We start from the raw sequence: 22,269 nt of genomic DNA on the forward strand, positions 1-22,269 counted from the left end.
TCCGCAGCAGCTGCAGCGCCAGGGACGTTGCTGCACCAGTCCCGTTTCCCCGGGGCTCTGAACCAGCTCCAGAGGCCTGGAAGCCGAGGCGCCTCCAGCTTTGGCTGCTGCCGGGCCGGGCAAGGGCCGGCCCTGGGGGAAGAGCTGCTGCCACACAGCCCCAGCCAGGGCTGAGCCCGGCACAGCAATTACCTGCTGTGCCTGTGCCCGTGTCTGCCATCGCCTTCCTTCCTGCAGCAGGGGCTGCCAATGAGCCACTGCTTCCTTGGGGAAACACCTCCTTCTGTCCTGCCTTTTGGTCCATCACTTGAGAAACAAAAAGGGACAGCTGGATGAGATGGAAAATTTCCCCATTCCTTTGCTGGCATCATCATGGCAGCATGCTTATCAAAAATAGGGAAAGGATTCACAAAATATCTGGGGTTTTGTGGCTGCGCCATGGCCCTCCCTTCCCCAGACAGCTGTCAGTGCTGAGCAGAAATCATGAAGGTTTCGTGCAGGGCGAGGGCACACACGTGCATGGTTCTGTGCTGGCACCTGCAGCGCTGCCTCCCTGGCTGAGCTTTGGGCTCTTGAGCCAGCAGCTCTCCCAGGGGGAAAGGCCTTGACCTACCCTCAGCATCTCCCAGAGGCTCAATCCTGAATGTGGGTTCGGAAGCCAGATCATTTTCACCAGCCGCGTTAGCTGCAAAGAAAGGCAGGACAGAAGAGCTCCTGTGACCCTGCTGAAGATTCTCCTTTAGCCCCGAGTGGCAGTGAGGGCACCTGGGTGATTGGTGCCCTCCAAGGCACTCCCTCAGCTCTGCCTTCCACTCTGAAGCAGGGGCAGGGGGACCTCGTGCCTGCAGTGGCCCCACACTGGGATGGAAGGAGCCCCTTGCGGGGCAGAAAGAACTCCCTGGAGCTGCCAGCAGCTCTAAAGCCAGCCCTGGGCAGGGCCAGGGCTTGGCAGTGGCAGCAGGAGCAGCTCAGGCTCCCTGGGGCTGGCAAAGGAGCTGCCAAAGGCTCAGCCCCGGGGCACAGCCCTGGGCCCGGCCCCTTCCCTCTCTGCTCTTCTCGGTGGCTGCAACAGAGCACATGGAAGGACACACTGGCATTGCACACGGGAGGAAGATGGACAGATAAATGTTCCCACTGACAGCAATCCTGTGGGATCCTTCACAGCACAAGAATGGAGCAGGGCAAGACTTCCTGAACTGATCAACCTTCAGAGGAACTTAAGGGAAATGCCACTTGACTGAGCTCTTGCCACATTGACACTGATTATTCTGTCAGGAAATGTACATTGAGAACTTGCCTCCAACATCTGGCAAGGTCTTCAAACCACCATTCACCAGTGTTTCCAAGTAATCTAAACCATGATCCCAATCTAAAAGGGAGCAGCGATCATAACCATTTCCATGGTGTGCTGGGATACCTTTCTGCCTTAAGGATCTGGGCACTGCAAGGGGGTTGGATAAGGCTGTGGCAGCCTGTGGCTCCTGGTCTCTCTCAACACTCTTTCCATGCCCTTGGGAACATCCCTTTAGGAGCTGCTGGAGCAGCCCAGGGCCCTGGGCCTCCCTCATTCCCACACAGGAACCCCTCACTAAATGCTTGGAGAAAACTGCAGCAGGCAGTGCCACAACTATCCCTCCCAACCTCTGTCCCTCCCTCCTGCTTGCCCACCTGCCCACGGAACAGCTCCCACAGCCCAAGGGCAAACAGCCAGGCCCTCTCAAGACACACTGGATCCTTGCTCTCCCCCTCTGTCCTTTCCTCACCATGGGCACTCCGTGCAGTCACTCCCAGTTTTCAGGACATGTCTCCCATGGAGGGACCCCAGCAGGATTGCTCAGGACCCGAGTGCCCTGAGCCTGCTCGGGATAATTCCCCTGGGCTGTGCCTGTCTTCTCCGGGCTGTGCCCGCACTGCCAAGCAGCAGAGAGGGCAGCTCAAGCCTCAGCAGGGCTCAGGCCCAGAGGCACAGCAATTACCTCCTGTGCCTGTGCCTGGCATCTCCTCCCTTCCTTCAGGAAATGCCACCTTCCACAGAGCCTCTCTGTCCATCCCTTGAGAAAGGAAGAGGCACAGCTAGATCAGATGGAATCATTACGCACTGGGGAGGTGGCCTCTTCAGGAGGCAACACATGTCCCAGTCATGGATAAGGAACAGGAAAATCCTGATCCCTCCAGTGCCTTGGGACTGGCTATGGCCCTCCCTCCTCCAAGCAGCCACCACTCCGGATGGGCCTGGGGACTGGGAAATTGGAGAGGAATTCAGGCCAGTGGTGCAGTTTGGGCTGCCTGCCAGCTGATGCCAAATGCCTTCCTGCAGAGGCTGGGCAGAAGCTGCGGCCAGGCCAGGCTGGCAAACAGCCCTGCAGGGCGTGAAAGCAGCAGCGGGGCAGCGAGGCTGCCATGGATCCCTTCCCGCTGTGCCGGGCACGGCGTGTCCAGATGTGCAGCCAAAGCCCCTGTCTGCTGAGTCCCAGGGTAAGGCAGAGGGAAATGCTCTCACCATGCCCTTTGTGCAGTTCTGTACCGATTTGTTTCAGGGTGTTTTTTGGCTCGTGGGGTTTCTTCTGTCCTTTGCCTTTGTTCTTCCCTCTCAGGGGACCTTAAGAGAAAGTAGTTCCGTTTCCCAGGAATGGGTCCCACAAAAGCAGGGCTCAGCCTGTTGGGTCAGCAGGGAAGCACGACTTACCCCTGCCATGGGAGCCAGGCTTCTGTGCAGGAATCAGCAAAGGAACAGGAAAAGTCCTCCCTGCAGACCCATCTGTAACACAACAGCCACAGAATCTTCTGTCACCTGGTTCCTGACAGGCTGTCAACAATTCTTCCTTGGTGGCACACTGAGAACATACCTGCAGGAGACTCCAAGGGCTTCAAAACTTTATGCAGCCAAGCTAATGGAGAAGCCTTCCAAGCAACCACATCTAGAATGGAGCACAGATGAGAACATTTTTCAGGGTGTGCTGGGATCCCCCTCTGCCACAGGGAACTGGGCACTGCAAGGGGGTCGGGTAAGGCCGTGGGAGCCGGATGTGAATGGATGTGGCCAAAGCTGCACAGGGGCCTTAGGAACTCTGGGCTGGCTCCTGGTGCCTCTTTCCATGCCCTTTGCAACATCCCTGGAGGGGCTGATGGAGCAACCCACGGCCCTCGGACTCTCTCTCACTCTCACAGCTGAAACTCTTGCTAAAGCACTGGGGAAAACTGCAGCAGGCAGTGCCACAACTATCCCTCTATCCCTCCATCCCTCCTGCCCTTTTCTCCCTCCCGTTCTACCTTCTTCTGTCTCTCCATGCCTCTTTTCCCCTGGGAACAGCTCCCAGATCCCAAGGGCACATATCCAGGCCCTCTCAGGACACACTGGAGCCTTGCTCTCCCCCTCTGTCCTTTCCCCACCGTGGGCACCTCGTGCAGTCACTGCCAGGTTTCAGGACATGTCTCCCATGGAGAGACCCCAGCAGGACTGCTCAGTACCCGAGTGCCCTGAGCCTGCTCGGGATAATTCCCCTGGGCTGTGCCGCTCTAGTCCAGGCTGTGCCCGCACTGCCAAGCAGCAGAGAGGGCAGCTCAAGCCTCAGCAGGGCTCAGGCTCAGATACACAGCAATTACCTCCTGTGCCTGTGCCTAGCATGGCCTCCCTTCCTGCAACAGAGGCTGGCACGGAACCACTGCTTCGTCCAGGAACCGCCGCCATCTGCCCAGCCTCTCCATCCAGTTCTAGAGAAAGGAAGAGGGACAGTTGGATCAGGTGTGGTTGTTCCCCACAGGGGAGGTGGCAACTTTAGGAGGGAATGCTTGTCAAAGACATCACTAAGAATCAGGAAAATTCCTATAAACTTTTTGGGCAGGCCAGGGCCCTCCCTCCTACAAGCAGGTGCCCTTTCTGTTCTACCCGGCGACTGGAAAATTGCAGGGGATCTCAGGCCCATGGTGCAGTTTGGGCGGCCTGTCAGCTGATGCCAAATGCCTTCCTGCAGGGGCTGGGCAGAAGCTGCGGCCAGGCCAGGCTGGGAAACAGCCCTGCAGGGCATGAAAGCAGCAGCGGGGCAGCGAGGCTGCCATGGATCCCTTCCCACTGTGCCGGGCACGGCGTGTCCAGATGTGGAGCCAAAGGCCCCGGCTGCTGAGTCCCAGGGGAAGCATGAGGGAAATGCACCCACCTTGTCCTCCTGCCTGCTGCATTTCCTTCAGCATTTGCCTCATGTTTTCAGATGGCTCATGGGGTTTCTGGTGTCCTGTAGCTTTGTTCTTTCCCCTCAGAGGACCTTAGAACAACATTAGTTCCATTTCCCAGGAACGGATCCCACAAAAGCAGGGCTCAGCCTGTGGGGTCATCAGGCAGATGCTACTCACCCCTGCGACGGGAGCTGGGCTTGCGTGCAACATCCACCACGGGACCTGGGAAAGTCCTCCCCACAGACACACCTGTAACTCAACAGCCACAGACGCTTCTGCCATCTCTGCTGATCTGCACGGGCACCACTGAGCCGCAGCAGCGGTGAGGGGATCGTGCAGGGCGCGGGCACACACGTGCATGGTTCTGTGCTGGCACCTGCAGCGCTGCCTCCCTGGCCCAGCTTTGGCCTCTGAGCTGGCAGCTCTCCCAGGGGAAAGGCCTTGACCTACCCTCAGCATCTCCCAGAGCCTCAGTCCTGGATGTGGGTTCAGAAGCTGCACCACCTTCACCAGCAGGTTCAGCTGCAAAGAAAGGCAGGACAGAAGAGCTCCTGTGGCACTGCAGGAGATCCTCAGGCTCCCCACAAGGCTCAGCCTTGGGGCACAGCCCTGGGCCTAGCCCCTTCCCTCTCTGCTCTTCTCTGTGGCTGCACAGAGCACATGGAAGGACACACTGGCATTGCACACAGGAGGAAAATGGACAGCTAAATGCTGCTTCCTCCCACTGACAGTGATCCTGTGGGATCCCTCAGGGCTCCAGAAGGGACCAGGGCAAGGTTTTCAGAATCTTTCAACCCTGACTTAACAAATGGCCCAGGAGTGAGCTTTTGCCACATGGACACGGATTATTCTGCCAGTCAAAACGGAAATGCAGAACTTGCCTCCAGCATTCTCTAAGACATTCAAAATGTCATTCACCAGGACTTCCAAGTCATGTAAGTCATGATCCAATTCTAGAAGGGAGCAAAGACCAGAACCATTTCTGTGTGTGCTGGGATCCCCTTCTGCCACAGGGAACTGGGCACTGCAAGGGCATCGGGTAAGGCCGTGGGAGCCAGATGTGAATGGACGTGACCAAAGGTGCACAGGGGCCTGGGGAGCTCTGGGCTGGCTCCTGGCCTCTCTCCACCCACTTTCCCTGCCCTGTGTAACATTCTGGGACAGGAATGGGAAATGGGGCTACCCAGGGCCCCTTGGGACACTCTCCCTCCCACAGAGGAAACCCTCCCTAAAGCCCTGGGCAAAACCATCCCCAGCGCTTCCCGGGGAGCAGGGAGCGCTGTCCCGGGAAAGGGCAGCCAGGCTGCCGGCTCACCTGCTCGCTGCGCTTGCAGCGGAGCAGCCTGGGCAGCCCTGGCAGGCAGGGCCACGGCCAGGAGCAGCAGGAGTAGGAGGCGCAGAGCAAGGGCCATGGTGCCTTGTCCTCTGCCAGTCCTGCAGCTCTTGCTGCCACCGCTGTCCCGACACCGCTGTCCCAACGTCAGCACCGCTGCTGCCACCGCCGCTGCTGCCGCAACAGTTGTGCTCAGGGACTGACTGCTGGCTCCTTGTGCTGCTGTGCAACCACGGGGTTCTGGCACCTCTGGCACCTCTGTGACCTCAGGGTCTGCTGAGAGCTCAGCCTGCTGTGACCCCAGAGCCCTGCTGTGACCTCATGGCCTCAGCTGTACCCCCAGAGTGTGCCCCCATCTGTACCAATGGACTGCCCTGATTTGTTGGGAAGGATGAAAGTTTGACAAGAAAGTCTCACAGATATGTGTGCTTGGCAGAGAGATTTTTGAATGTGGAATCTGAAGAAGAAATAGAGATGGAAGCAAGTGTTGATATAGAATAAAAGAATTGCCGAGCCACTCTTAGTGGATAACTAAGAAGGCAAATGGTGTGTTAGTTTGAAGGGGGCTTTATGATCTGGAGCAAAGGATAAACCCACCTGAAAGAAGAAGATGCTTTCACCAAGCATGAAGATAGCACAGGAAACAAGACGGCTGATGTTGCAAGTAGAAAGAAGCTCTCAGAATTTTCGACAACTTCTAGTTTAAACTGTAATGTACTAACTTTTAGTGATTGGAGAACAGTAACATGAATGTGGTAATTACAGTAGTTATGACAGGTTATAGATAAATGTTAAGGTACCGATTGGTTCTTCTCTCTTAAGATGCTCAGCGAAGAAAAGTACATAATGCATTGTAAGCAAAACTAAAGGGTCTTCAGGCTTGTGTGCAGCTGGAGCTGACAGCTGCAGGCACAGGCTCTGTCACGCACGACCCTGGACTGCTGTAATGTCTTGGATGTAAGAAAGTGCATTATGCAGAGCTGCCTGGAGTCCCGCATCCCCCATTAAGGCTATTACACTGATTGTAATTGCTTTGCTTCATCCAAGGGCCATTGCTCAGCAAAACCTTCAGGGACACAGGGTCTTGTTTGGGTGGAGGCAGCATCTGCACGGCAGCAGGCTGGTAATGCAGCTGTGACAGGGACATTGGGCACGGGCATGGAGATGGGAAGTGTGTGCCAGGTGTGTCCCAGACGGAGGTGTTTGGCTGTTCTTGTGAACTTGCAGAGGGGCAGCTGTTGAGCGAGGAGGTAGCTGCAGCCCCAGTTGCAGCTGGGACACTGTCCTGGGAAGACTTTATGATGCTTGTATCCCCACTTGTGGGTTGACCCCAGAAATAAGTTTTGCACCTTTAGGTCTGGTTCCAAGAGTGAAGGGGGGACAAGAAGAATCGTGGAGTTTGTTATCAGAAACTGCACTTGCACGTCTGCATCCTTCTCCTGCACTGTGTTGTCTGCGGCAAGGACAGACAACAGGATAGAGCTCTACTTTGATTTTTAGTTAGTTTTAGCTAGCTAAGGCAGAGAATTTCTCTGGACTGTGGTTTTTCTTTTTTCGTGGAACTGTTTAAACCTCCTCTGGACTGAAAACCCAGAAGGGCACCAGCAGCTCACTGCTGTGGCCCACTGGGCTGGGCCAGGCTTGCAGCATTTCCAGTGCTAGAGGGACTGAGAAGAGAATGAGTTAGCAGAGCTATAGCCCACGAAGGTGACTTTCTGAGCATGTCATCTCTTCTAAGTGGCGAGAGGTTTTATTGTTTAACATTGTTCATCATTTTTTCTGATGGTGAATTCTTTGCCTATTAAATAAAGAGGGTTTTTATCCCATTTTCACAAAAAAAAAATCTTTTTCCCAATCTAGTTGGCAGAGGGGCCTCTTGAATGTGTTTCCTAGAGAATGCCTTTGGAGGTTATCTCCCAAATCTGCCCTAAACCAAGATAACAAGAGACCAACCTGCGCAGCAGCAGATTAGTATTGTACTCAAAGTTTGCTGCTGAAGACTAAGAGCTAAGCTTGTCAGATATTCTGAAAAATATCAAGAAAAAGGTTTTTCATTGGTTGTTGTGACTACGTAAAAATCTCCAGAGGGAAAGTGGTTTCTCCAGTAGACTAGGTGTCTTGAGATGTCTTAGTTCTTCCTGGAGTAAAATTTGGCTATTAAATTCTGGTGTTTATTCTAGAAGGGCAAAAATGTTCTACATTATTCCCTATTCTAAAACTACTTTGAAAATCCTATGCTACTATGGAAAAAGGGGAGAAATATTTGGGGGTTTCTTTCTACAAAAAAGAAAAGTCTGAATATTTTTAAAAATTTCTAATTTCTAAAAAAGAAAAATGAAGACAAAACATGGTGGATCAGTAGCCCTATGCCCGGCTCCAGCCTGCGCACTCCTGGCTGTGCTCAGCCAGTACTGCTGCTACCAGCCAGAGAGCAGAAGTGAAGCCCAAAGGTATTGCTCAAGCCCTTTCCTAGCAGGGGGGGGCCCATCTTCAGTCCTGGCCGGACACCAGGGCCAGCAGCTTTGGGGACAGAGGCTCCTGTTCTGGGTGGTGGCAGCATGTCCCTAGCAACAAGCTGATAATGCAGCTGTGGCAGGGATGTTTGACACAGGCTTGGGGATGGCTGATGACAGGTACAGGTACAGGTACAGGTCTCCCTGATGGAACTCTTTGGCTGGTTTTGTGAAGCTGCAGAGGCGCTCCTGTGGAGAGAGGAGGTGGCTGAGGCCCCAGCTGCCAGTGGCACACAGGGACCCTCCTGCACAGCAGGGCCCAGAGCTGGCAAGGCTCCCCAGCACGGCCGGAGCTGCTGGCACAGCTGGGCCCAGCTGGACAGCTGCCCCTCAAGGCCCCGGCCAGCAGGCACGGCTCTGGGCAGGATCCCTGGCCAGGAGCGGGCCCCAGAGTGCCTCTGCCTTTCAAGGGCAATCTCGGCCCTGCTCTTTCTCCTCCCCACCTCCCTCTGCCTCTGCCCCGTGCCCTTGGGGCTGCTCTTGGCCACAATTGCTAATCTGTGATTGTTCTGTCAGCAAAGGGACATGGAGAAGTCGCCTCCAGCATCCAGCATGATCTTCACACTGTGACGGACCAGGACTTCCAGTCAATCCATCTCTCGATCCCAGTGTCCATGGGAACACAGTTCAGAAGCCCTCTCCATGCCGTGCTGGCTTGCCCATGTGCTTTAGGGAAGTGGGCATTGCAAGGAGCTCCTTCCTCAGTGGCAGCAGGCATGGCCTCAGCTGCAGCCCCGGTGCCGTCTGTGGCGCAGGGAGCGGCCGTGGCTGTCGCTGTGCTCGGCTGCAGCACAGGGCCAGGCCGGAGCGGGGCCCTTGTTGTGCCTCCGCCGCTGCTCGGCAGCGCCGCCGGAGCCCGGGGCCGCGGCCCTTCCCCGCCGGGGCCGGGACCTGCCCGACAAGGGCGCGGCGGCTCCAGAGGCCCCGCCCGACCCCGCAAGGCTTGGCAGGAAGCTTTCTGCCCACTTTGCACAGCCTCCACCCAGAGTGGCCCTTTGCTGCGCTGAGGAGACTGACAAACCCCGCTGCACATCTCATGAGGGATCCCTGCACACCTTAGTAGAGACCATCAATACTCCTTTGTGCCTCCTGAGGGATCCCTGCACCCCTCAGCAGAGACCCCAAAATATCCCTGTGTGCCTGGCAGGGAATCCGTGCACACCAATGCAGAGACCCCAGGGCAGCCTTGTGTGCCTCACAAAAGAGCCCAGCCTCCTGCCCACCTTAGGAAGGACTCAGCTCCTCTCCAGTCCTTGATGGCAAGCACTAAACCACCACGTTAATCACGAGGTACTCATGCCCCTGCCAGCCTTACAAATGTCTCCAGTCCCCTGTATGCCACAGAAGAGATATCAAATCCCCTGAGAACCTGACGAGGAACCCCAGCCCCGTGCACCACTTACAAAGGACGCAAAGCCCTGCATGCCTTCCTGCAAAACCCAACACCTACAAAACCCCCCTCCAGCTGGTGTGCCTCATGAGGGACCCGGGCCAAGTGCCATCCTTACAGGGGTCCCCCAATGCCCTGCATGCCATAGAAAAGCCAGGCTTGTCATTAACTCTAGCCAGCAGTGTGTTCCCTGGCAGAAACCAATTTCCTTCTGGGCATGGGGAAGACGTGTTGTGGTGCCGGCTGCATCTGTGGGAGCGATGGGGAGCATGAGCCCGTGCTGTGCTGCACTGCTGAGCTGGCAGCACGGTGGATGTGGGCAGGACGTTCTCTGTTTCCCCCAGAGCTGGGGCCTGCAGGCACCTTGCCGGCCCTTGGCACAGGCTGTGCCAGCCAACAAAGCCCAGCAGGCCGGGAGGAGAGCCCGGGGGCAGCAGGAAGCTGAGTGAAGCCCCTGCTCTGGAACTGAGGCAGTTCTTGCAGAAGCAAACAAAGATGGTGACTTGAAGAGATTCCCACTGTGCTCAAAATTTGCCTCTGAAGCCTAAGAGGTGAGCTGGTCAAGAATCCCGGGAAATATCTGGGAAAAGGTTTTACGTGACTTGGTTGTGACGAGGTACAAAGTTCCCATGGGAAAAGATCTTTGCCTCTGCAGCAGGCTGGGTGTCTTAGGGTGTCTTAGTTCTTTGCAGAGTAAAGATTACCACTGAAATGCCATTTTATTTTATTTTTATTGTATTAGTGCAAAAAACCTTTCTAGAACTATAAAACTACTTTCAAAAACACAGACATATTGTGGAAATGGGGAAGAAACATTGGGGGATTTGTCTCTACAAAAACTATTTCTAAATATTTCTAAAAATTAAAAGCTAATAGAAAATAAGGTTGTCTTCTCCAGATTCCAAAACTACTTTGAAAATTTTGAAGCTGATTTTGGAAGCTCTCAGTCAGTCTTCACTTGAGAACTTCCCACAGCCTTTCCTGGGGACTTTCGCCTTCAGCCCTGGAAGGAGGCGACCTCGAGTCACCGTAGAGATTGGAAGTGCTAAAACGAAAACTCGTCCGAGTCGGAGATGCTGCTGTTGCTCTTCCAGCAGTAAAGATCTCGTGACCAGCCAGCAGCTTTCAGTTTTTCTTCAATGTGATGCCTGTGCAGAGAGGAGGTGGCTGAGGCCCCAGCTGCCAGTGGCACACAAGGACCCTCCTGCACAGCAGGGCCCAGAGCTGGCAAGGCTCCCCAGCACGGCTGGAGCTGCTGGCACAGCTGGGCCCAGCTGGACAGCTGCCCCTCAAGGCCCCGGCCAGCAGGGCACGGCTCTGGGCAGGCTCCCTGGCCAGGAGCGGGCCCCAGAGCGCCTCTGCCTTTCAAGGGCAACCTCGGCCCTGCTCTTTCTCCTCCCCACCTCCCTCTGCCTCTGCCCCGTGCCCCTGGGGCTGCTCTTGGCCAGGCAGCCTCAGTGGGAGCCAGCACTGGCTGCAGCCCCAGCGGGGCCCCCAGGACAAGGCCCAGCAATTGAGAGGCCAGTGGAAGCACTGGGCAGCAGCAGAACCCTCAGCAGAGTTATTTCGACAATCATGGACTGGCCACAACTCCACCGCAGCCTCTCTGGGAATGTTCCCTGACTATGAGCAGCCTTTAAAGGAAGCTGTTTGAGCTAGAGATCAGCATAACACTCACCAGTTTCTCTTCCAGCAATACCAGATTGCAGCACAGCACATCATCAGGCAAAGTGCTGCACCAGCCACAATGGCCATCAACTTCTTCAAACAAGGTGTTCCCCAGCAGAAAACTCTTCTCGTGCTTTCCCAGATGTTGTCAGCATGTGTTGTGATGCCGGCTGCATCTGTGGGAGCAATGTGGAGCATGAGCCTGTGCTGAGCTGCACTGCTGAGCTGGCAGCACGGTGGATACGGGCAGGATGTTCTCACTCCCTGTTTCCCCCAGAGCTGGAGCCTGCAGGCACCTTGCCACCCCTTGGCTCAGGACTGCTCAGTGCCCGAGCCCCTGAGGCTGCACGCTGTAATTCCTCTCTGCTGTGCCCTTCTGCTGCAGGCAATACTAGTCAAAGACATGGATAAGGACAAGGAAAATGCCCAGGGTTTTGGAGCTGCTCCAGGGCCCTCCCTCCTGCAAAGAGCTGCCTCTCTGCATCTACCCAGAGACTGGGAAATCGCATGGGATCTCAGGCCCATGGTGCAGTTTGGGCTGCCTATCAGCTGATGCCAAATGTCTTCCTGCAGAGGCTGGGCAGAAGCTGCAGCCAGGCCAGGCTGGGAAGCAGCCCTGCAGGGCGTGAAAGCAGCAGCGGGGCAGCGAGGCTGCCATGGATCACTTCCCGCTGTGCCGGGCACGGCGTGTCCACATGTGCAGCCAAAGCCCACGGCTGCTGAGTCCCAGGGGAAGCATGACAGAAATGCACCCACCACGGCGTCTCTCCAGATCACCCGGCAACTTCTCCATGGGTTTGGGTGCCTCCAGGGACTTACTGTCTCCTCTAGGTATTTTCTCCATTCTCAGGGAACCTTAACAGAAATATTTCCATTTCCCAGGAATGGGTCCCACAAAACCAGTGCTGAGCCTGTGGGGTCATCAGGCAGACACTACTCACCCCTGCGACGGGAGCTGGTCCTGCGTGCAACATCCACCAATGGACCTGGGAAAGTCCTCCCTGCAAACACACCTGTAACACAACAGCCACAGAAGCTTCTGCCATCTCTGCTGATCTGCACGGGCACCACTGAGCTGCAGGAGCAGTGAGGGGATCGTGCAGGGCGAGGGCACACACGTGCATGGTTCTGTGCTGGCACCTGCATCAATGCCCCCCTCGCCCAGCTTTGGGCTCTTGAGCTGGCAGCTCTCCCACGGAGGAAAGCCTTGACCTACCCTCAGCATCTTCCAGAGGCTCAGTAATGGGTATGGGTTGGGAATCCAGATCATCTTCATCGACATCATCATCTTCATCAAGTTCAGCTGCAAAGAAAGGCGGGACTGAACAGCTCCTGTGAGCCTGCTGAAGATTCTCCTTCCGGCCCGAGTGTCAGTGAGGGCACCTGGGTGATTGGTGCCCTCCAAGGCACTCCCTCAGCTCTGCCTTCCTCTCTGGAGCAGGGGCAGGGGGACCTCATGCCTGCAGTGGCCCCACACTGGGATGGAAGGAGCCCCTTGTGGGGCAGTCGGGGCAGAAAGGACTCCCTGGAGCTGCCAGCAGCTCTAAAGCCAGCCCCGGGCAGGGCCAGGGCTTGGCAGTGGCAGCAGGAGCAGCTCAGGCTCCCCAGGGCTGGCAAAGGAGCTGCCAAAGGCTCAGCCCTGGGGCACAGCCCTGGGCCCGGCCCCTTCCCTCTCTGCCCTTCTCCCTGGCTGCACAGAGCACACGGAAGGACACACTGGCATTGCACATGGGAGGAAGGCTGAAAGCTAAATGCACCCTTCTCCCACTGACAGCGATCCTGCGTGATCACTGTTGGGCACAATAGTAGAAACTTTGAGGCCAGGATTTCCAGAATCCATCAAACTTCAGAGGATCATAAGGGAAATGACAGAGGAATATTACTCTGGACAATGATTACACTTGGACAGTGATTACTCTGTTAGGAAAGGGTTGCTGGCAACCTACCTTCATCAAGCTCCAAGATCCTTAAACCATGGTTTACCAGCATTTCCAAATGATGCAAGTCCCGATCCCAATCTAGAAAGGAGCACAGATGGGAAGCGTTCCATGGTGTGCTGGGATCCCCTTCTCTAGGGAACTGAACCCTGCGAGGGGGTCAGGTCCTGCTGCATGCCAGGATTGCCAAGCAGCAGAGAGGGCAGCTCAAGCCTCAGCAGGGCTCAGGCCCAGAGGCACAGCAATTACCTCCTGTGCCTGTGCCTGGCATTGCCTCTCTTCCTGCAGCAGAGGCTGGCATGGAAGCACTGCTTCCTCTGGGAAATGCTTCCATCTGCACAGGCTCTCCTTTAATTTTTGGAGAAAGGAAGAGGGACAGCTGGGTCAAATGGAGCTGCTCCCCAGCGGGGAGGTGGCATCTTCAGGAGGCAAGGTTTGTCAAACTCATGGATAGGCTTCAGGAAATCAGATGGGCTTTGGGGTCTTTGCCTAGGGCCTTCCCTCCTGCAAACAGCTGCGCCTCCTGATCTGCTCAGAAATTGCGAAATCGCAGGGGATCTCGGGGCGCCAGGCACAGCGTGTCCAGATGTGCAGGCAAAGCCCCTGGCTGCTGAGACCCAGGGGAAGCATGAGAGAAATGCACCCACCTTGTCCTCCTGCCTGCTGCATTTCCTTCAGCATTTGCCTCATGTGTTCAGATGGCTCATGGGATTCCTTGTGTCCTGTAGCTTTGTTCTTTCCCCTCGGAGGACCTTACAGCAACATAGTTCCATTTCCCAGGAATGGATCCCACAGGAGCAGGGCTCAGCCTGTGAGGTCAGCAGGGACACACTACTCACCCCTGCGATGGGAGCCAGGCCTGCGTGCAGTAACCAGCAAAGGAGTCTGAAAAGTCCTCCCTGCAGACACACCTGAAACTCAACAGCCACAAAAGCTTCTGTCATCTCTGCCCCCATGGCTGAGCTTTGGGCACTGAGCTGGAAGCTCTCCCGGGGGAAAGGCCTTGGCCTACCCTCAGCATCTCTCAGACGGTCATTCACAGACATGGGTTTAGAAGCTGGATCACCTTTATCATCAGGTTCAACTGCAAAGAAAGCCAGGACAGAACAGCTCCTGTGAGCCTGCTGAAGATTCTCCTTCAGGCCCAAGTGGCAGTGAGGGCACCTGGGTGATTGGTGCCCTCCAAGGCACTCCCTCAGCTCTGCCTTCCTCTCTGGAGCAGGGGCAGGGGGACCTCATGCCTGCAGTGGCCCCACACTGGGATGGAAGGAGCCCCTTGTGGGGCAGTCAGGGCAGAAAGGACTCCCTGGAGCTGCCAGCAGCTCTAAAGCCAGCCCCGGGCAGGGCCGGGGCTTGGCAGTGGCAGCAGGAGCAGCTCAGGCTCCCCAGGGCTGGCAAAGGAGCTGTGAAAGGCTCAGCCCCGGGGCACAGCCCTGGGCCCGGCCCCTTCACTCTCTGCTCTTCTCGGCAGCTGCTACAGAGCCCATGGAAGGACACAGTGGCATTGCACATGGGAGGAAGTTTGAAAGCTAAATGCTCCTTCCTCCCACTGACAGTGATCCTGTGGGATCCCTCAGGACTGCAGAAGGGAGCAGGGCAAGATGTCCATATTTCTTCAGCCATGAGATTACGTTCAAGGACATGGAGGATGAGTGAGCTCTTGCCACATGGACATTGATTATCCTGTCAGGGAAAGCACACCAGAACTTGCCTCCAGCATTCTCCAACATTCTGAAGCCGTCATCCAACAGGGCATCTAGATAATGCAAGTTGGGATCCCAATCTGAAGGGAAGCAGAAATCAGAACCATTTCTGTGTGTGCTGGGATGCCCTCCTGCCTGAGAGAACAGGGCACGGGTTGGGTAAGGCTGTGGGAGCCAGATGTGAATGGACATGGCCAAAGCTGCACAGGGGCCTGGGGAGCTCTGGGCTGGCTCCTGGTCACGCTCCAGCCTCTTTGCAGGCCCTTTGCAACATCCCTGGATGGGTGGCTGGAGCAGCACAGGGCCCATCAGGACTCTCTCCCTCCCACAGGCAAAACCATGCCCAGCGCTTCCCGTGGAGCAGGGAGCGCTGTCCCGGGAAAGGGCAGCCAGGCTGCCGGCTCACCTGCTCGCCGCGCTTGCAGCGGAGCAGCCTGGGCAGCCCTGGCAGGCAGGGCCACGGCCAGGAGCAGCAGGAGTAGGAGGCGCAGAGCAAGGGCCATGGTGCCTTGTCCTCCGCCAGTCCCGCAGGTCTTGCTGCCACCGCTGTCCTGACACTGCTGTCCCAACGTCAGCACCGCTGCTGCCACCGCCGCTGCTGCCGCAACAGTTGTGCTCAGGGACTGACTGCTGGCTCCTTGTGCTGCTGTGCAACCACGGGGCTCTGGCACCTCTGGCACCTCTGTGACCTCAGGGCCTGCTGTGACCTCAGCCTGCTGTGACCCCAGAGCCCTGCTGTGACCTCATGGCCTTCGCTGTACCCCCAGAGTGTGCCTCCATCTCTATGAATGGACTGCCCTGACTGTAAATATGTTGTTTCATCAAAGGTCCATTCTTCAGTGAAACCTTATTTTTTGCCTACTGACATTGCTGGTCAGGCTGTGTCCCTGGAGATGCTAAGAATTCTTACAGAATTCACAGAATGACCAGGTTGGAAGAGACCCTTTCCTGTCTCTCCTGAAGAGCTTGTAGCCATCCAGTGTAGTGCTCCAGCCATGTGAGGCATCCCACCACGTTTCTGTGATGGCAATGACATCACAGCTCTGCTGCTGGACCATGGCCTCCAGCTCTTGCTGTTTGTTACCCATGCTGTGTGCACTGCTATCCATGCACCTCAGCTGGGCTGCTGATTTCATCCCTAACTCAGGCTTACCACTCTTGGGCCTGCTTCCAGACAGCCCAGCTGCATCCCGTTCCCTCTTCAAACTGAGTTTAAAGTCCTCTCAACAAGTTCTGCAAGCTCATGAGCTAAAATCCTTCTGCCCTTAACAGAGAGATGGAGCCCATCTGGTTCCAGCAGGCCAGGTGCCATAAAAGCTGCGCCATAATCAAAGAATCCAAAATTCTGCCAAGGACACCAACCCTTGAGCCTCTTGTTGATGATATGAGCTCTTCTATTGCTTTCACCATTCTTCTCAGCCACCAAAGGGACAGAGGAAAAAACTACTTGTGTCCCTGTCCTATCAACCACTTGTCCCTGTGCCCTAAAGTGACTTTCAATGGTCCTGACACTCCTCTTCTCAATCTCATCACTGCCAGCCTGGAGTTTCAACAGTGGATAATAATCAGAGGACTGAATGAGCCCAGGAAGTCCCTCAGGAATATCCTGCACCTGGGCCCCAGGGAGGCAGCAGACCTCTCTGTGGGGTGGGTCCAGTTGACATGGGGCCCTCTGTTCCCCTCAGAAGGGAATCACCCACCACGATTACCCGTCTTTCCTTTTTGATGTTAGAGGTGGCAATCCATGTTACAGATTAATCATAATTTGGAGGCTCTCTGGGCAGATAATTTTCTTCTTAATCATTTGGCTGACTCTCTAGATCCAGGGGCTCATACCTATTCTGAAGTGGCCCCTGGCTAGGGGACGGGGGTCGGGAGGAATTTTTATCATAACCTCCCCGTGCAGGGACCATTTCCACTCCCCTTCATCTACCAGGTGTCCTTCTCTTGCCTGACAGTGTGCAGCATAGTGTCGGAACCCAGAGGATGTCTCTGGATGCCCTGGATGTCTCAAAGCCCTGGCAGGGGCTCAGAGACCCTGGCAGGAAGCCAAAGACACCTGGAAATTCAACCTTAATTCATAGAGCAAATTGCCAACCTTATATAAAGAATGACAGGCCACAAAACTTTAAGTAGCATAGTAGTAGGAATCACAGGGTGAAGGGAAAAACTTTGGAGCACTGTACAGGGGGGTTTTGTATGTTGTACAGGGGAGTTTGAAATTCTGTACGTGGGGGTCAGGAGTTCTAAGATAGAGGAATTTGGGCGTGCCCTGTCCTTCTTCTTTCTTCTCCTTGGCATCCATGTTCAGGATGATGTTGGCATGTGTGGATTGGTTCATAGAGAAGGTGCACTTGCCAACAAGGGCAGAAATTATTGGAAATTAAAGGTAAATATCTAATACGTAGTTTTCACTATAAAAGAGACAACCGCCCCATGGACGGGAGAGAGTGCCCTTGGCTGTCTTGCTAATCAGACCTCGGCTGGACAGAGAGAAAAACTTTGTAGATAAGGAACAATAAACGCAACTCAAGACCGAAAAGCAAGATTCCAGACTCCTTCTTCGAGAGCGCGGCCTGCCCAAAACCACCTTTTCCCATGCTGGGGCAGAGACAACTGACAGCCGACCCCGGCAGCATAGGAGTCCTGTGACTCTTGCTGGGCCTCCCGTAAGGATGGAAGGGCTGAACTCCACCAGTCTATTTCCCTTTTACTTTCCCTGATATTCCTCAGTCTTTAAACTTCCTCCCTAAGCTCGGCCACCAGTGAATGGAGATGATTCACCTGTTCACACCGCAGGCAGCTTTTCTCCACACTGCCCCCTGAAACCACTGCTAAGCTCAAACACTCTGCACAGGAATGGGTCAGGACAGACACATCCTTTTTGGAGGGTTCCATCTAGTTACATGCACTTGTACTAACTACAGTTTTCGATTGTGTAAAAACCACTACTACCAGAAACCCCAAAACCACCCAAACAACAGAAACACTGCAAACAACACACAGTAAACCTTCCTAGCAAGAAAACCTGCAACCCTGCCTGCTTGCCCTGCCTGTGCACACTGCCTCGTGAATTGTCCCTCAGAAACATGCCACGGCCCTGTTTGCCCACTCCTGTTTGCCACAAATCCTAGAGGCCTCTTTTAATCCGCCCGCTAACCAAGGAGGGAGGAAGCTGCACCCCATCCCTGTGTAACTCACAGGCTCTTGATGGCTTCCCTCTTTTCCTGGGCATGCCACTGGAGGAGGTCCAGTCCCAGATGGTCCCATGGAAGGAAATGTCCCTCAGCCCAGGGACGCTCAGCATGGGCTGCCCCATCCTCCCCAGGGACCCGCCACTGGTAACAGCATCCCCTGCCTGGCTCCTGCCTGCCCACATCGTAGCCATCCCCAGCTGCCCCTGGGCACGGAGCTCAGCCAGTGCTGATCCTGGCTGGGCTTTGCTGCTGCTACCACCCGCACACTGGGGTGACAGCTCCATCTCTGTATCGCAAGGGAAGAGCTGGGCCAAGCCCTGCCCACCTTCAGTAGGGGCCAGAGAGCAGGGCCGGTGCCTTCAAGGGGAGAGGACCTTGTCTGGCTGGAGGCAGCATCTGCACAGCAACAAGCTGTTAAAGCAGCTGGCACAGGGACATCAGGCATGGGCATGGAGATGTGCAACGCAATTAGAGGTCCAGTTCTCCCTTAGGTGTTTGTCAGGACATATGAAGGGAGAAAGATAGAACTGTGAAAGAGGCCATGGCAAGTGACACAGTGAACAGAGTCTTGGCTATTCCTATGATGCACTGCTTGTGCCCATCCTGCAAGCAGAAAATCATTGGGATTCATCAAAGTGGAATCAGGGCATGTGTTCCTGTCTTGCTTTGAACCTCTACAAGATCTGTGGGGAGAGTGAGCTCGTGCTGTGCTGCACTGCTGAGCTGGCAGCACGCTGGATACGGGCAGGACGTTCTCTGTTTCCCCCAGAGATGGGGCCTGCAGGCACCTTGCCGGCCCTTGGCACAGGCTGTGCCAGCCAACAAAGCCCAGCAGGCCGGGAGGAGAGCCCGGGGGCAGCGCAGCTGCTTGGGCAGTGGCTGCTGCCAGGGACACGGGCCAAAGCCATCCCTGAGCAGCCACTGCCACCCCTGGCCCTCCCTGCCCCGTGACAGCTCCCCCAGCCCCAGGGGACAGGCTCAGGCCCACTAAGGACACACTGGAGCCTTGCTCCCCTCCTCTGTCCTGTCCTCACCATGGGCACCCCATGCAGTCACTGCCAGGTTTCAGGAAGTGTCCCCCATGGAGGGACCCCAGCAGGACTGCTCAGAACCCCAGTGCCCTGAGCCTGCTTGGGATAATTCCCCTGAGCTATGCCGGTCTTGTCCAGGTTGTGTAAGACTAAACATTATGAATTAAAGGCAATTTTACATTTATTGCCAAACTGTCAGAAGATTCTAGGTTTCCCTGACTGTAAAGCTACTTTGTCAAACACAGAACTGTAGGAGGAAAGGGGAACAAATATCTGGTGTCTGTATTCTATGAAAAACTTTTCTCAATGTTACAAAGGAAAAATATATCTAAATGTTTTAAAATGAAAGACAAAGATAACATGAGGGTGCTGTTGGTCTGATGAGCCCCATGCCCAGCTGCTGCCTGCCCATGCCTGGCTGTGCCCAGACGAGCAGCTCCGCCAGTGCTGGTGGTAGCACACAGACACCTGAGCTGAAGCTGGGCTCAAGCCTGTGATAGATGAATAATGCGACAGTTGACTCTCACAATAAAGGAGAAATATCATGTATATTTGTTAAGAGAAGTTTTATATATAGATAGACATGTTTTACCCCTTGTTGTGTTGTTATCTTGGGATTACCTGAGTTTGAGACATTTAAGAGGGTCACCTTGCTACGACAGCAGCACCTGACCTCCAAGCGAGTTGTAAGGAAGTAAACTCCAGCACTGGGCATCAAAGAAGGAGTCGATGGACAGAACTTTAAGAAGGGCAAAAGAGTTAAAAGGTGAAACCTCCATTGTGTGGATGAGAATGTGGTGGGAAAAATCCTCTACTCCCGGCACAGTAACATTGTCTTTATTCAGTGTCCTGTTGTATTTCTAATAAGGTTTTTAATAAACATCTAAAATTTTTACAAGTAAATATAACTTTTCGAATAATCCATTCCCTGGCTAGAGGGCTGCACCTCCTGTCCTGGATGGGCAGCTAGGCCAGTCCCTTCAGGGAGAGTCGGATCTGTTCTAGGCAGTGGTTGTAGCATACTTCCAGCTATGAGCTGGTAATACACCTGTGGAAGGGACAACGGATACTGGCACGGAGATGCACGATGACAGGCCAAGTTCCCCATGACTGAGGTATATGGCTGGACTAGGGAAGTTCCAGAGGTGCTCCTGTGGAGAGAGGAGGTGTCTGAGGCCCCAGCTGCCAGTGGCACACAGGGACCCTCGTGTACAGCAGGGCCCAGAGCTGGCAAGGCTCCCCAGCACGGCTGGAGCTGCTGGCACAGCTGGGCCCAGCTGGACAGCTGCCCCTCAAGGCCCCGGCTAGCAGGGCACGGCTCTGGGCAGGGTCCCTGGCCAGGAGTGGGCCCCAGAGCGCCTCTGCCTTTCAAGGACAATCTCGGCCCTGCTCTTTCTCCTCCCCACCTCCCTCTGCCTCTGCCCCGTGCCCCTGGGGCTGCTCTTGGCCAGGCAGCCTCAGTGGGAGCCAGCACTGGCTGCAGCTCCAGCGGGGCCCCCAGGACAAGGCCCAGCAATTGAGAGGCCAGTGGAAGCACTGGGCAGCAGCAGAACCCTCAGCAGAGTTGTTTGGAGAACCATGGACTGGCCACAGCTCCAATGCAGCCTCAGTGGGAATGGTTCCTGTCTACATTAGACTTTCAAAAGAATCTCTTTCAGGGAAAGATGACCACTCACCATTTCTTCTTCCAGTTACACCAGATTTTGACACAGCACAACATGAGAATAAGGTCCAAAAACAGCAGGCCTGCCATTAAGCCTGCCCAGCAGCCTGTTCCAATATAGAAGCCCCTTCTGAGGCCCTTCTGGGCATCGGGAAGACGTGTTGTGGTGCCGGCTGCATCTGTGGGAGCAATGCGGAGCATGAGCTCATGCTGGGCTGCACTGCTGAGCTGGCAGCACGGTGGATACGGGCAGGACGTTCTCTGTTTCCCCCAGAGCTGGGGCCTGCAGGCACCTTGCCGGCCCTTGGCACAGGCTGTGCCAGCCAACAAAGCCCAGCAGGCCGGGAGGAGAGCCCGGGGGCAGCGCAGCTGCTTGGGCAGTGGCTGCTGCCAGGGACACGGGCCAAAGCCATCCCTGAGCAGCCACTGCCAGCCCTGGCCCTCCCTGCCCCGTGACAGCTCCCCCAGCCCCAGGGGACAGGCTCAGGCCCTGTCAGGACCCAGCGCAGCCCCTGCCCAGTCGGGAGCCAGGGCTGGCTCTGGCCCTGGGCCGGCGGCAGGGCTCCCGCTCGGGGCTGCTCCTGTGCCTTGGGCCTCTGGGCACTCAGGGCCAGCTCCGCAGCAGCTGCAGCGCCAGGGACGTTGCTGCACCAGTCCCGTTTCCCCGGTGCTCTGAACCAGCTCCAGAGGCCTGGAAGCCGAGGCGCCTCCAGCTTTGGCTGCTGCCGGGCCGGGCAAGGGCAGGCCCTGGGGGAAGAGCTGCTGCCACACAGCCCCAGCCAGGGCTGAGCCCGGCACAGCAATTACCTGCTGTGCCTGTGCCCGTGTCTGGCATCGCCTTCCTTTCTGCTGCAGGGGCTGCCAATGAGCCCCTGCTTCCTTGGGGAAACACCTCCTTCAGCCCTGCCTTTTGGTCCATCACTTGAGAAACAAAAAAGCACAGTTGGATCAGATGGAACCATTCCCCATTCCTTTGCTGGCATCTTCAAGGCAAAGGGAAAAGATTTACAAAGTATCTGGGCTTTTGTGTCTGGGCCAGGGCCCTCCCTTCCCCAGACAGCTGCCAGTGCTGAGCAGAAATCATGAGGGGATCGTGCAGGGCAAGAGGACACACGTGCATGGTTCTGTGCTGGCACCTGCAGCGCTGCCTCTGTGGCCAAGCTTTGGGCTCTTGAGCTGGCAACTCTTCCAGGGGAAAAGCCTTGACCTACCCTCAGCATCTCCCAGAGGCTCAGTCCTGGACGTGGGTTGGGAAGCCAGATCACTTTCACCAACCGGGTTAGCTGCAAAGAACAGCAGGACAGAAGAGCTGCTGTGACCCTGCTGAAGATTCTCCTTCCGGCCTGAGTGGCAGTGAGGGCGCTTGGGTGACTGGTGCCCTCCAAAGCACTCCCTCAGCTCTGCCTCCCACTCAGGAGCAGGGGGACCTCGTGCCTGCAGTGGCCCCACACTGGGATGGAAGGGGCCCCTTGGGGGGCTGTGTGGGCAGAAAGGACTCCCTGGAGCTGCCAGCAGCTCTAAACCCAGCCCCGGGCAGGGCCAGGGCTTGGCAGTGGCAGCAGGAGCAGCTCAGGCTCCTTGGGACTGGCAAAGGAGCTGCCAAAGGCTCAGCCCCGGGGCACAGCCCTGGGCCTGGCCCCTTCCCTCTCTGCTCTTCTCCCTGG

General features: G+C 55.9%; 1 protein-coding gene and 2 long non-coding RNA genes across 6 annotated transcripts; all 3 read right to left on the reverse strand.

Moving 5' to 3' along the window:
* Window positions 1–201: 201 nt before the first annotated feature.
* LOC135307441 (uncharacterized) lies at window positions 202–2,196 on the reverse strand. The gene is made up of 3 exons (XR_010368160.1): window positions 1,977–2,196; window positions 614–685; window positions 202–306 (listed from the first exon to the last, which is right to left on the reverse strand). It is a non-coding gene; the product is annotated as an uncharacterized LOC135307441 (long non-coding RNA).
* Window positions 2,197–2,493: 297 nt separating this feature from the next.
* On the reverse strand, window positions 2,494–3,703 carry LOC135307464 (uncharacterized). 2 transcript variants are annotated; one of them, XR_010368185.1, is made up of 4 exons: window positions 3,604–3,703; window positions 2,847–2,918; window positions 2,687–2,758; window positions 2,494–2,599 (listed from the first exon to the last, which is right to left on the reverse strand). It is a non-coding gene; the product is annotated as an uncharacterized LOC135307464 (long non-coding RNA). The 2 variants fall into 2 exon arrangements; XR_010368183.1 differs by lacking the exon at window positions 3,604–3,703 and having other exon boundaries at window positions 2,847–2,933.
* Window positions 3,704–10,128: 6,425 nt separating this feature from the next.
* LOC135307038 (uncharacterized) lies at window positions 10,129–14,216 on the reverse strand. 3 transcript variants are annotated; one of them, XM_064431727.1, is made up of 10 exons: window positions 14,024–14,216; window positions 13,851–13,922; window positions 13,659–13,763; window positions 13,261–13,359; window positions 13,021–13,092; window positions 12,291–12,377; window positions 12,016–12,087; window positions 11,831–11,929; window positions 11,085–11,250; window positions 10,129–10,554 (listed from the first exon to the last, which is right to left on the reverse strand). In XM_064431727.1, exons 1-10 carry the CDS (start codon window positions 14,055–14,057, stop codon window positions 10,452–10,454), a joined length of 909 nt encoding a protein of 302 aa, XP_064287797.1. In that variant the 5' UTR covers window positions 14,058–14,216; the 3' UTR covers window positions 10,129–10,451. The 3 variants fall into 3 exon arrangements, with proteins under 3 accessions (XP_064287797.1, XP_064287799.1, XP_064287798.1); XM_064431729.1 differs by lacking the exon at window positions 13,261–13,359; XM_064431728.1 differs by lacking the exon at window positions 11,831–11,929.
* Between the last annotated feature and the right edge of the window lie 8,053 nt (window positions 14,217–22,269).

The sequence above is a fragment of the Passer domesticus genome, chromosome 9 (genome assembly GCF_036417665.1).
Source record: "Passer domesticus isolate bPasDom1 chromosome 9, bPasDom1.hap1, whole genome shotgun sequence".
Classification (NCBI taxonomy): domain Eukaryota; kingdom Metazoa; phylum Chordata; class Aves; order Passeriformes; family Passeridae; genus Passer; species Passer domesticus.